Source organism: Boleophthalmus pectinirostris, unplaced genomic scaffold, assembly GCF_026225935.1.
Source record: "Boleophthalmus pectinirostris isolate CB_2022bp ecotype Guang Dong unplaced genomic scaffold, ASM2622593v1 HiC_scaffold_20, whole genome shotgun sequence".
Classification (NCBI taxonomy): domain Eukaryota; kingdom Metazoa; phylum Chordata; class Actinopteri; order Gobiiformes; family Gobiidae; genus Boleophthalmus; species Boleophthalmus pectinirostris.
Window position 1 is genome coordinate 28,430,671 of NW_026571153.1, and position 13,184 is coordinate 28,443,854.

General features: G+C 40.3%; 1 protein-coding gene across 1 annotated transcript in view; it reads left to right on the plus strand.

The window, feature by feature from the left end:
* The window catches only part of LOC110174943 (polyunsaturated fatty acid lipoxygenase ALOX15B-like), a 123,568-nt gene extending 114,755 nt beyond the window's left edge, over positions 1-8,813 (plus strand). The window contains exons 4-12 of the mRNA XM_055156617.1: positions 83-249; positions 381-524; positions 599-802; positions 2,068-2,154; positions 2,247-2,416; positions 5,508-5,629; positions 5,715-5,815; positions 6,994-7,164; positions 8,092-8,813. Coding sequence (XP_055012592.1) covers positions 83-249; positions 381-524; positions 599-802; positions 2,068-2,154; positions 2,247-2,416; positions 5,508-5,629; positions 5,715-5,815; positions 6,994-7,164; positions 8,092-8,268 — 1,343 coding nt within the window. The 3' untranslated portion in view covers positions 8,269-8,813. The remainder of the gene's footprint in view (positions 1-82; positions 250-380; positions 525-598; positions 803-2,067; positions 2,155-2,246; positions 2,417-5,507; positions 5,630-5,714; positions 5,816-6,993; positions 7,165-8,091) is intronic.
* Positions 8,814-13,184: the final 4,371 nt, after the last annotated feature.

Sequence of the window (13,184 nt, forward strand, 5' to 3'; positions counted from 1 at the left end):
AGCTGCTTCAGGTATGGCTCTGCTCTCTCTGTCATATTATTGTGATCACTACAGTTTGTTACAATGTGTGAATGTTTTTCAGACTATGTGTATAAAAACTGGAGAGAAGATGATTTCTTTGGTTACCAGTTTTTGAATGGACTCAACCCCAATATGATCCAGCGCTGCTCCTCTCTGCCTGTGAACTTCCCTGTCACAGATGACACAGTCTCTCTGGAGGGTGGGGCCAAACTGACAGATGAGATGAAGGTGACTGCACTACTCTACATCTATTGTATACGTCTATCAATAGTCTTGTCTCGGTGTACGCAACTAGACATTCTATAACCACTTTTTAATCTGAAATGTTAACACTGTATGTATGGTGGTTCATATTTTAGAAAGGCAACATCTTCCTGTGTGATTATAAGCTTTTGGATGGAGTGAAGACCAATACTATCAATGGGGAAAAGCAGTATCTGATGGCTCCTCTTGTTCTCCTTCACAAAACCTTTGATGGCGCGCTGAAGCCAGTAGCCATTCAGGTGGGACATCAAGCTGATCCTGGGAACATTCACACAGGTGCATGAAGTAACAGGTTATGTGTCTGCCCCTGCAGCTCAAACAGACGCCATCAGAGGACAACCCCATCTTTCTCCCAGCCGACTCAGAGTACGACTGGTTACTGGCCAAGACCTTTGTGAGAAGTGCAGAGTTTAACTACCATGAGATTAATGTGCACCTGCTGCGCACTCACCTGCTCGCTGAAGTCTTTACTGTGGCTTTAAAGAGAAACCTGCCCAGGGTGCACCCTCTGTACAAGGTCAGCACTTTCTCTATGCTCTTGGTTTACAATGTGCGTGGAATGGCTTTGCTCTTATTTAAAGAAAGGAGTTTTTTCTCTTAATGTTGGCTCATGCCCATCATCTGTATCTCTAAATTATTCATTGCAGAGTGTCACAAGGCTCCATGTTGGGCCTGTTTTTATTGTCTTTCTTTCTTTTTTCCCCCCAACATTTTACAACTTTGTTGCATTTTTACTGTTGTAAAAATACCACAAACTGCTGTGAACTACTTTGGTCACAACTATGTGTTGTGCCACTAGGGGCAGTAGGAGTATGAATATTCATTTTACTCATTTGCTCCAACCAATTACACCCAATGTGTCTCAACAACACCACCCTGGATAGTGCAGGGACACTTAACTTTATACACATATGTGATTGAGTGGACGAGAGACAGATATAGAAAATATACAGATTTTTATTACATAATTATGTTTGCATATGTGCAAAATAATTTCATTTTAAACTGATAAAAATTGGTACCTTCTCATTCACACTTATTGAAAATACACCAATTCATATTTAATGTAACAGTTGCAATACAAAAGCAGCTTCAAGAGAATTATACCTGATGCCTGATGAACCTGATGGTCGGAGGACACTGAGCCGTGGAGCAGTCTGTCACAGGCTGTAACTCCACGTGGCATTAGGGCTTGTGCAAGCTCAGATCTATGGAGGACAAGAAGAGCAGGTGGCCATGACCTGGACACCACACTGTAAACCAGGATTAATTATAATACTTTAATCTAATGTTAAATGTAATTTGGAAGACACGATTTCATACTGGAGTGGTGAGTAAATGACACACTGCATAAATCAGCTGCTTGCACAGCTCTCAAACAGCAGGAGACATCAGAGGTGACAAGAGGTGGCGCTGGTGAGGGACGCCCTTTTAAAGGTTCAAGTCATGTGGAATAGGCTGCCAGCAGCTGTTTTTAAATGTGTTATGTAAATAAATGTGATTGATGACATCACTACACCCAGCATGTTGTACAGCTGCTTTCAACTGAAGTCACTTCAGCAGCACAGTAACTAAAAAGGACTAATAATAATGCATCAGTTTTATATCACACTTTTCTGGACACTCAGAGACACTTTGCAGTTCATTACTCATTCACTCCACACTCGGTGGTGGTAAACTACTATTGTAGCCACAGCTGCCCTGGGGCAGCCAGTCTGCACCATTGGCCCCTCCGACCACCAGCATCACTAAATAATTGTCTCTGTGTTTTTCTCGTCACAGCTTCTCATTCCTCACACCCGATACACTCTACAAATGAATGTGCTGGCCCGACAGAGACTTATTTCTGAAGACGGTGCCCTGTCACTTGTAAGATATGGCGGTTGATTAATTCATATAAAACTGATTAACAACAGTTACAACAACAGATACAAAGTCAAAAGCTCTTTCTACTGTTGCAGAATAGTGCCCCAGGTAAAGAGGGTTTGGTGACCATCCTTCAGAAGGGCCTGTCCTCCCTGACCTACAGCTCTCTGTGTATCCCAGATGACATCACAGAGAGAGGAGTGGAGTCTGTGCCCAACTACTACTACAGGGACGACGGTCTCAGGGTTTGGGACATCATTCACAGGTACTGCTTCCTGTTTAAAATCTGACACCTGCTTGTCCATGGCAATCCGATCTCACAGTCTAAGCAAGACCAGGCCTGGTTCAGTATTCTCCCAAGTACCAAACGCCAAACGAGATCCTGCACCCATGTGGCTAAATCTGACACAAATGCCATGTTGGCAGTGGTAAATTACCAGCACCGGCTCTGGCCGGACCAGCCGTGTGCTCTGAGCTGATCTTATTTCTTTAGTTCGGTGCTGCAGGGGGAGTCACTGATTTACCCAGATACCATTGGAAGAAAAAATGTGATTGGTCCATTTCCATTCCATTATATTAACCCTTTGTTTCCCAAGAAATATCAGTCCAAGTTTATAACACTGATCTAGAAATTATTACTAGTGTCGTGTTCATTACTCACTACATTAAAAAAAAATTTAAATTGAAAAAATATATAGTACAAAAGGCCATTCAATATTTTTTTTGAGCCTTCACTGAATACCTTGAAGGCTCTGAGGGTTCAACTCTGAAAGAAATGCTGTTTGCACAACAAATGTGTGGCTCTTTCATTTACATTTCCAATAAAAGTGCACTGTACTCTACTTTTTAATTCATTCATTGGTTTTGCATATATCATGCAATTAATCACGATTAATCGCTCAAACTCACGCGATTAATGTGATAATTTTTTTAAGTTTTTGCTCAGCCCTAGAAATAATCGAAAAATATTTATTTTTAAAGTAACATTAATGATCCTCCCCTGGCAGGGGCGTGATTTCTGAGTATAGTATTAAGTATAGGATATAGATAAAGAGCGGCTTGATTCTGCCTTAACTTTGCAATAGCTGGACATCTGGTTTACTATTAACCGTCTTAACAGCTCGATCTCTCAGGTCAACATAATAAACAAACAAGAACAAAAAAAAAAAACAAGATTTACCTTTAGTTTGTGATTTTATTTTCTACAATGCAAATTTCTAAACAATCATTAACATTAAACATATGAACAGTGTTCTCTGTCTAATTAATAGACTATTAATACTAATCGAAAAAACACAAGCTTGCAGTTTTTAATGGTTATGAGACTGTGGTGTAATCATTCAAATTAAACCGAAAGGGAAAAACAATAAATAAAACTGTATATTTACATATATGTAAAAAAAAAAAAAAAAAAAAAAAGATTTAAAAATACATTCATGGCTTAATTAATGTATATGTTGATTCGCTGCAGAAATACACTTCTCCCTCAATCTGGAGTTTTGTAAATCTGGAAAATGCCTCGGGTTTTCTTCTGTCTTTGATAATGTTACATCCCAGTGCAACAATAATCCACAATCTCTGAAACTCCATAAAGTTGGTTCATTTTGGCCGATGCCGTTTGTTTCTATATGAATTCTCTGCCTCTCCACTGGCAGTAGGAGGTTTAGAGGTGCATGCTGGGATTGCGTGATGACAACAGCATTTTCAGTATTTTCTGAAAGAATAAAGGGTTGTGATGAAATGTGTGCAATATCACACGTTTACTGTAAATGATCACATGACCACACATGGTTATGTAAAAGTTACACCTTGAGGAGAAGATGACGCCCAGAAGTTCTCTCAAATAAAAAGGATGTGAAGTGATTTCAGTTTAACCCAGGACTATGGTCTTTAGTCCACATGTTGGTGGTCACTCTTGTGACCAGTGGGACAGAACCTACCATGGTCTTGGGCAGTACAATCAGGAGCACATATATGTCTTTACATATAATAAATGTGTTATTGATATCACATGAATCGGTTTATATCCACCCTAAAGGAAATTCATGTTTTGTTGCCTGTAGCTGATGGCCTCGTTAAGGCCTGGAACTAACTAAGTCATTGTTGAACTTGGGTTCTTCGTCATTATTGATTGGCCTGATATAGACAGTGAGGGGGAGATGTTCATCAGGTTGTTCAGTCCACCACACTGACCTGGTGGAGGAAGTGAGGACACTGATAATGTCCCCACTAGCTCCACCCCCCTCTCCATTCCCCTCAGTTATTGAAAAGTGAAGGTGACCTCGCTGCTTTAGGGACACGTCTGAAGAACATCCAAGATCTTGTAGCTGCACGAGAGACAAGTGTGAGGAACATCCAAAGTCCTCCAGAACCTATAGAGAGAATAACTGAGGAATAATTATATAGATACCAAAATCTGCCAAACTGAAAGCAACTTTTTAAATGTTAAAATATCATTCAAAATAAATGTGTCTACAATCTCAGTGATTCAAGTCAAAACAGAGAGTGTTTTTACATTAAATTGATCAAACATCTCTTCTGGCAGCTTTAATTCACAATCCAAGATATCAGCCCACTGGTCACAAATGTGACCAGCCATAAAACTCACTTTTTCATGCACTTTTTGACAATTTCCATACAAAATAATGCTTGATCATGCCAAAGTACTATAAATGGCGCATGAATTTCATATTGGCATCTTTGGGAAAAGTTTTGGCATTAATGGGTTAACATGCCAGTGACAAGTATCAAAGATTACAACTCTGTGAGTTCTACTTAAAAAAAAAAAAAAAAAAAGATAGATGCCTCAATAGTACCACTGCAAACTTTTCATGGGGCCAATGGGAGCCCAGCCTGAATGTAAAAATATGAAACTGTGCCTGAAATAAAAGAGAGGAGCAAGGGTCTTTTACATCACAAGTGGCTTTAATAAGACCAGAGCCAAGGGACCAGAGTCATCCTGGTGAGCATCTAATCTTTATTATTTTATAAAAGTAAGAATTTTACAAAACCCAACTAGTAAACAAAACCTAACAAAACATCAAGGAATCAGGACATGCAATGTGTGTGTGATGTTCTAAATGTGACTCAGGAAACACTGGCCTCGGCCCTAGTGCAGATCAGTCTTGATTGACTGATATTGATAAATGATACTGTAAACCTGATATAATTGTTATAAACAAATCCAAAATCCTGACACTGGTGGTGATGATGAGGAGGAGCTGGAGAGTTTTAGGAGGCTGATAGTTCTGCAGATTGGGTGAAAGTGTGCAGGGTGCAGGGACATGGACTGGTACCACCTCCTCAGTGAATACAGGAAGACTACATGGGAATAACTAAACTTCATGTCTTTAAAGGTTTGTGAAAGGAGTGATTAACCATTACTACAAAAACGACAAAGAGGTCCAAGACGACTCTGAACTGCAAGCTTATATCATGGACATATTTGAACATGGCTTTCTGTCAAAAACAGAAACAGGTGAGATATTTGCAAACACACACCATACAACAGCTACATGTAGCAGCTGAATGTACTGTATTTTATAATGATGATGGTTTTGTAGGAATCCCACAGAGCTTCAAAACTGTGAATGAGGTGGTGAAGTTTGTCACTATGGTCATTTTCACCTCCTCAGCCCAGCACTCAGCTGTCAACACTGGACAGGTGAGTTGAAGACATTAGTTTGTACATCGGTTTCACACTGAAGATCTGTTCCACCACATGTATCTATACACTACTGGGTCCGGTCAAGTGGTAACGGAGGGAAACAGGGGCAGATCTTTGACATTCAAATGTCTCTTATTCAGAAACTAGAGGGACTATTGAAATAAGTAAATTATCAGAATGTAGGAAAGAGTTACACTCCAACAGGGTAAAGTTAAACCTGTGATATTCTTTCAAGTTGTTGACAAAAATTTGTAAAAAATTCATGTCGGTAACGGAGGGAATGAAATATGCAGCACTTTTTGGGCAATAAATACAAACAGTGATAACTAGTGGTTCTCACTTACATATCCTTAACAAACTGGTTTGAATATTTGCTTCATATAGTTTTCTACCATATGGTACAAGATTAGGTTGAAAAACCTCTTACTTTTTGAGTCATGAGATTTTTTATTAAGAAAAGTAGAAGGTGCATGATTTTACATAATTTGTCGCTTTTTTCTTCCGAATACTTTAATATTACTTCAAAATGAAAGGAAACTATTTCTATAAAATATGTCAGTCCTTCCAAGCAAATTTTTATCATTTTAAATACTTTAAAAAAAGAAAAAATCATGTACCTTCATCAACAGTTCAAAGATGGAATAACACAAGATATGATGAAATACATCCATTTATTTACATGATTTGCAGGTCTTTGAAATTTGGGAAATAATTTTTGTTCCATGTTTCATACATGGTCTGTTTAAAACATATGGAACTTTAGAACCAAAAATGGTACAGAAAAAGGTCAACAGTTTCATAAACTAGAGTACATATGTATCTGTTCAATATATTTTTATATCAGATGCAGTAACTTGAATTTTTGGCCTTGCTGTTTACTTCTGCTTGACCGGGTCCTATTACTACAAATGACTAATGACTACTAATACTACAACCAATTTGACTACTACCTATAAAATACTGGATTTAGTACAAGACTCCCCTGTAAGTCCCAGCACCACACTCAGGACACTCAGCACTTCTTACACCTGCTGCATACCTCTACACCCCCAGCACACTCTGCTCCACTTCCTCCACTCCACCAAAATCTATTTTGTGTAATTTAGGATCTTTAAATTGCCCTTTAATGATGATGGTTATTAAGATGATTATATTCTCATATGGCTGTCTTGCAGTTGGACATCGGTGGTTGGATGCCCAACTTTCCATCCTCCTTACAACAGCCTCCACCAGTCATAAAGGGCAGAGCAAATGAACTGACCCTGCTGCAGACTCTGCCTGACGTCAACACCACAGTAAACACCCTGGCAGTCCTGTGGCTCCTCAGCACACAGTCCACGGATTTTGTAAGTTTTCCATTTGCTGACTCTAGATCAGTGGAGCTCAATACGTCGATCGTGATCTACCAGCCGATCGCCAAGGTCGTGTGGGTAGATCTCCGTGTCTCGTCTCAGACTCGCGTTTGGACTCGGTCTTGTCTCTCACTCAAGGTCTGACACTCAACAAGTGTGATCATATTTCATTACGGCCGCTGCTGTTGGTAATAAACTTGTAGCGGGTGCAGGAGCGTGTGGGGCGTCTCAGTGCAGCCTGTGCACTCATTTGAAACCCGCGGAGACTCTACGACACATCACAAACACACACGCTCCCTATGCACGGCTCGTCTGCAACAGCGTGTGCCCTCGTGTACCAGCGTGCATCACAGGGCAGGTTCAACTTCCTAAACATCCTACCTGTCCATCTGCCTCACGTCAGCACGCCGCCCCTCGCCTTTTCACGCTCTCGCTCCTTCCTGCGTACAGCGAACACAAGCCCCTCCCACAGTGCGGCTGATTAGAAGAGCAAGACCAAACGTGAAGCAAAAACCAGTCTAAATTTGTGTTCCAGTGTTGGCACAAAGCAGGTCTACAGCATAGAGCAGATCTACAGAACAGACCTACTGCCACATTTGGCTGAAGTTTGTCTAACAAAAGTGCACAAATGCATCTGTGTTTGTCACGATGTGCGTTTGGTTTGATAAACGTGCAGAGGCTGGTAAATATCACTGCAAAACCAGAAAAGAATGCAACTCCAGTTTGGAACTTTAAAAAACTAGTTTAAAAATCTTCCTTCACTTTTTTCACAGTTTGTGTAAAGTGCCAGAGGAAGTTCTCTTAAAGAAGAGGTTCTCAAAAGTGTGAACATCCCGGCACTAGAACATGGCCAGGTCCAGGCAGTTGGTGGCCCTAAACAAGATTTGGCAGTATCTAAGTTTTGTTTGTTTGTTTTTTCAGGTTCCTCTCGGTCAGTGCTACCAATATTTCACAGAGGATGTGTGCTGTAAGATGATCCAAGATTTCCAGAAAGAGCTGAAAGACTTGGATGAAGCTATTGACGACAGAAACAAAAATCTGGAATTAGCATACACGTACCTGATGCCCAAAAACATGGAAAACAGTGTGGCCCTGTAAAGCTCTTGTGGATTACACTCAGTCCATAATGTTTTTGTTTTGGGTCTCAGATCCTACTGATAATACAATGAGTTTCATGACGGATGATTCAAATATAATCAAATGCATCAACTGAATCAAATATAGAACTTAAGAGGGACTGTTTTGCTTCTATGGGGTATAAACTGCAAACACATAACATATTCAGAGCACCATGTTACTTTTTATTGATTTATAAGTTGTGACACACTGTCTCCCCTCCCTTTGCTCTCTGGACTAAGTCACTCTCCCTTCACAGCACTATCACAATACAATCAGAGTGCATCTCGCTACAAAACTACTGCACATCGCTTCATGTTTGTGAAGTTGTGTACAGTTTTGTATCATGTTTTTGTGTAGTTATGGAGAATTGTGTGTAGAGAACGGAGACTTGTACAGAAGCTTACTGCTAATCATAAGGAGGGTTTGAAACAGGCCCAGGAGAGATCACTTATTTACTTTAAGCATGCATGGGTGAGGGAATGGTGGGAAAAAAAACAAAACAAAAAAAAAAGTATATTTTGCATAGCCACAATAAGTGTGAAAGCTTAACTGATCTTTTTTTTTTTTTTTTTTTTTTTTCTAATAATAATAAAACATCAACAACAAAAGTATGTGTGAATTCTTTTATAGAACTTTTACAGATTATTAAAAATGTCAAACAGCCTCATCAACAGTATAAACATGTTTAACCATGTTGTAGTGTGCTTTTACTGAAAATATAATATATCTGTTGAAGAGTAGGAGTGGATGAAGTCAGTGATAACAAACATTCGAAAGGCAATGATAACATAAACGCATTTGAAAGTTTCCCTTATCTGGAGAAGCTGTGCGAGCAGGACGGGCAGAGCGGCTGGGCTGCAGTGAGATACACGTACAGAGATGCTGGAGACAGGTTTAGTGTGGTCCACAGATTTTTTTTTTTCTTTTTTTTTTTTTTTTTTCCAAATGAAGTGCTCAACGTGCAAAACAAAATGTTGCAGGGAGGATGAGAGCAGCAGGTCTTCTCCAGCAGCAGAATACAGAATGGGAAACAGAGGCGCCTTATAAACTTCTGGATAAAACCTTTTAAACTCTGAGGGATGTACAGTTAACCTCAGTTAGAGTTAAAATCCTCCAATAAAATAACCATATCCAGATTAGCCATATAAAACCCAAATATAAAAGATCAAAAGATAAAACCCTAAAACCAAACACCTAATATAACACAACGTGACTAAACTCAATTAAAAACATCTTGAGTTGACCAGGAACCCCCAGATTTGACCCTAAATCTGTCGGGGACCACAGCCCCATGAATACCAGGGGGAGGGACATAGAGTAGGTGACATGTTAGAAGTACTTGGGTGTGTTCTTTGATTCAGCGTGTACAATCTGTCTGCTCAAGAATCAGCCAGCGTCTCTATTTTCTAAAACGGCTTAGATTACATGGAGTGGACACCAATGTAATGCTGATGTTTTACAGAGCATGTACGTTATGGCATGTCAACATGGTTTGGTAACCTGTCAGTCAAACTTAAATCACAGATTTTTACCTTGACTAAAAGAGCGGGTCAAATAATAGGTGTGACCCCTAGTTCACTTCAGCACATTTTTGAGGAGACTGTTAGGAAGCTCGGCAGGAAGGAGCCCAGTGACCCAACCCATGTTCTTCACAGTCAGTTTGAGTTGATGCTGTCAGGCAGAAGGTTCAGGGTCCAAAAACTGTAAATTAAACAGATTCAAACATTCTTCTGTGCCATTAGCACATCTGCTAAACTTAGATAGTGCAGTTAAAACATAAATGTAAAAGGCTCAGGGAATCAAAACTGCACATAGGTTTAGGGAATGTGCAATTATTAATTGAACAGAAGAATGCAAAGGCCTGGGCGTCTCCCTCGGGAGGTGTTCCGGGCATGTCCCACCGGAAGGAAGACCCAGGACACGCTGCAGGGACTATGTCTCTCGACTGGCCTGGGAATGCCGCGGGGTTCCCCCGGAGGAGCTGTAGGACGTGTCTGGGTTGAAGGAAGTCTGGGAGTCCCTGCTTAGACTGCTGCCCCCCGCGACCCGGCCCTGGATAAGCGGAAGAAAATGGATGGATGGATAGAATGCAAGGGCTTGCCTGTTAAGAATAATTTAAAGGTCCTGTTGGTGCATCACTCGTGGTCATACTTGGTTTCGTATCTATTTCTGCTCTATGGTGTTTGTTTATGTGGTGCTTTGTGTTGTGTTGTCCTGTTTTTTGATTAAGCATGTTACCCCCTGTCCCAAGACAAATTTCTCCCATGGGAGACAATAAAGGATTTACCTTGCCTCGCCTCGCAAGTGGTGTCTGGTCCCCGGAGAATCTTTTAGTCAGACTTCTGGACACAAGACACAGGTAAGTAAAATCACTGACAGATACCACACACATGCACATACCACTTTCACACTCTAAAATATCCACACAACACACACACAAGACACAACTAATTTAAAAACACAACACATATATTGTACGATCCCAACTGTAATGTCCTGGTATGTCTACGCAGACCAGCGACCACGTAACACCTGATAAAAGTTTTCAATAAATATTTTAAAACAATACAAACGTGTGCAATTTTTTATATGTGCAAATAAGTGTATGTTGTAAGTGCTGCGTGCTATAAAGGTGCAATGTAAATATATAAAGTGCAAAGTGAATGAAAGTGCACATGTAGAATATTCCTATAGTAACGAACAGGCCGTTTGTTACATGGTGTATCCCTTCATTCATCCAGGAGTGGTTCAATGTAGAGAATGCTTCATCAGTGGTCATCTGGTGGTTTTAGAGTGAAACTATCATGTGTGGGCTGCATCGTACCACAGTGAACTCAACACACTACATTACTCTGTTTTTGTGTTGGTGTCTTGTCCTGGGAACCACCCATAGCAAAGCAAAATTGAAGGTGTGATCTCATTTATGTCACATTTACATCTCCGAGATATAAATGAGCACTAATCGAGACCAAAGTGGTTTCCTCATTCTTCTCAAATGTCTCTCCTGAGAAATAAGTCTCACATTGAGCGTTGGATGAATTCTCTAAATTCTCTCACAGCGTCTCTGTTCTTGATCTCAGCTAAGAGAAAAATGAGATATATTGTGCTGCTTTCAAATATGTCTCTATTTGATATCCTTACTTAGAAGCACTAGCTCAGGTATGGCTCTCACAGCTCACTATTTGAGTTCAGATTTGTCTCTTAATGGCACGGTGGCTGAGTGGCTAGCACTCATGCCTCACAGCAAAAAGGTTCAATCCAGGGGTCAGCCTTTCTGTGTGGAGTTTACATGTTTGTCCCCGTGTCTGGATGGGTTTCCTCTGGTTTCCCCCATCAACCCAAAACATGCTACACAGGTCTCCAGAAAGAATCTATCAATGAATCTGTCCATGGACGACAGGTGGAAATCAGCACTGGTGCTACAACCTGGTACAAAGCATCTTTCCTGTTAAAAGATCAGAGAGCATAAATTAACACTAACCCCTAACCCTACCTGAACTCCTTAACTGTAGCCCCAACCCTTGCCCTAACCTAACCCCTAACCTAACCCTAGCCCTACATTTAACCAAACCCTCCCCCTTTTTCTCAATTTCTGTATGTTTTTTTTTTTTTATTAAATCCAAGACGGCGGACTTTCGGTTTGGGAGGGGTGTAGTCACAATATACGTTTTTGTTCCTATTGGTGCATCTGTGTACCAAATTTGTTTTGAGTATGTCAAAGTTTTTGTTGGACGTCCTATTGGCACGGATGGATGTTTGGTCTGTTGCCATGGCAACATGATGGAAGATGGAGTGAGGGTGTCATTGACTTTTTTCATCAAGACCAGGTCACGAATGTGTGTACCAAATTTAATATGTCTATGACAAAGTAAAATTTCGCTGTTCCATACAATCTCCCTAGGAGGCGCTATTGCATCCATTTTAGATTTTCTCATATAAATCTGTTCAGGGTCAGGATGTACACCAACAATTAAAGTCTGAGTGAATTCGGCCAAAGTTTGTGCGTATTACCGGGCATCAAAGTTTGACAGCGAGCCGCAAAAACAACCCCGAAATTTGCACCATTGCCATGGCGACCCTGTTTGATCTTTTAGAAAGCTTTTAACAACTTGTAATGTCCCACTTGTCTAGATGATACAGAATGATTCTGGTGAGTCTGGGTCAATAACCCTGGGACGATGTAGGGCCAGGGTTATTAACGTAGGGCCAAAAGTGTGTGCACGGTGTGACTGGTGTGAACTGTGGGCCAAAGTGTCCTCTTCAGGAGAACCACCACTTCGCTCTTTTCAAATCGGATCCAGATAAGACACAAATACACTTTACACCACCGTTACTCTAGGGGACGAACTAAAAGCAAAACCAACCAAACTGATCTTCATTTTAGGGAAAGAGGTATATTTTATTTTGGATTTATTTAACTTCTTTGTTGCACTTTTATTTTGATATATTTTATACTTACAAATGTGTTTCCCTGCTGAAGAAATGGATGACCAGTTGTTCATTTTAATCTTGGCAAAGTGATTCCATTCTATCATCTCCTCTAGTTCTTGTAGATGTTAGTGCTGTCTCATTCTGCTCCACTCTCAGCATTTATCTTAAAGCAATATTTATATTTTTAGTTTATCTGCAGATATGTTTAAAAGGGCCCATATTATGTGATTTACTGAACTATGCACTAATGTTGTTTCCTCATCACAAACAGACCCGGAGTTTTGTTTGTTTTCATATACATGTTTAACACACAAACCTGCACATTTAGACTGAGTTCTTCTCTCAGACAGAATACCACCTTGTGATGTCACGTGGTAGCACAGGAGTTGCTCAACTGTGTTTTTAACCTCCAAACACCTTCAATATATCAACACTAAAACTGTGTCTTTATAATTTCTAGCTCT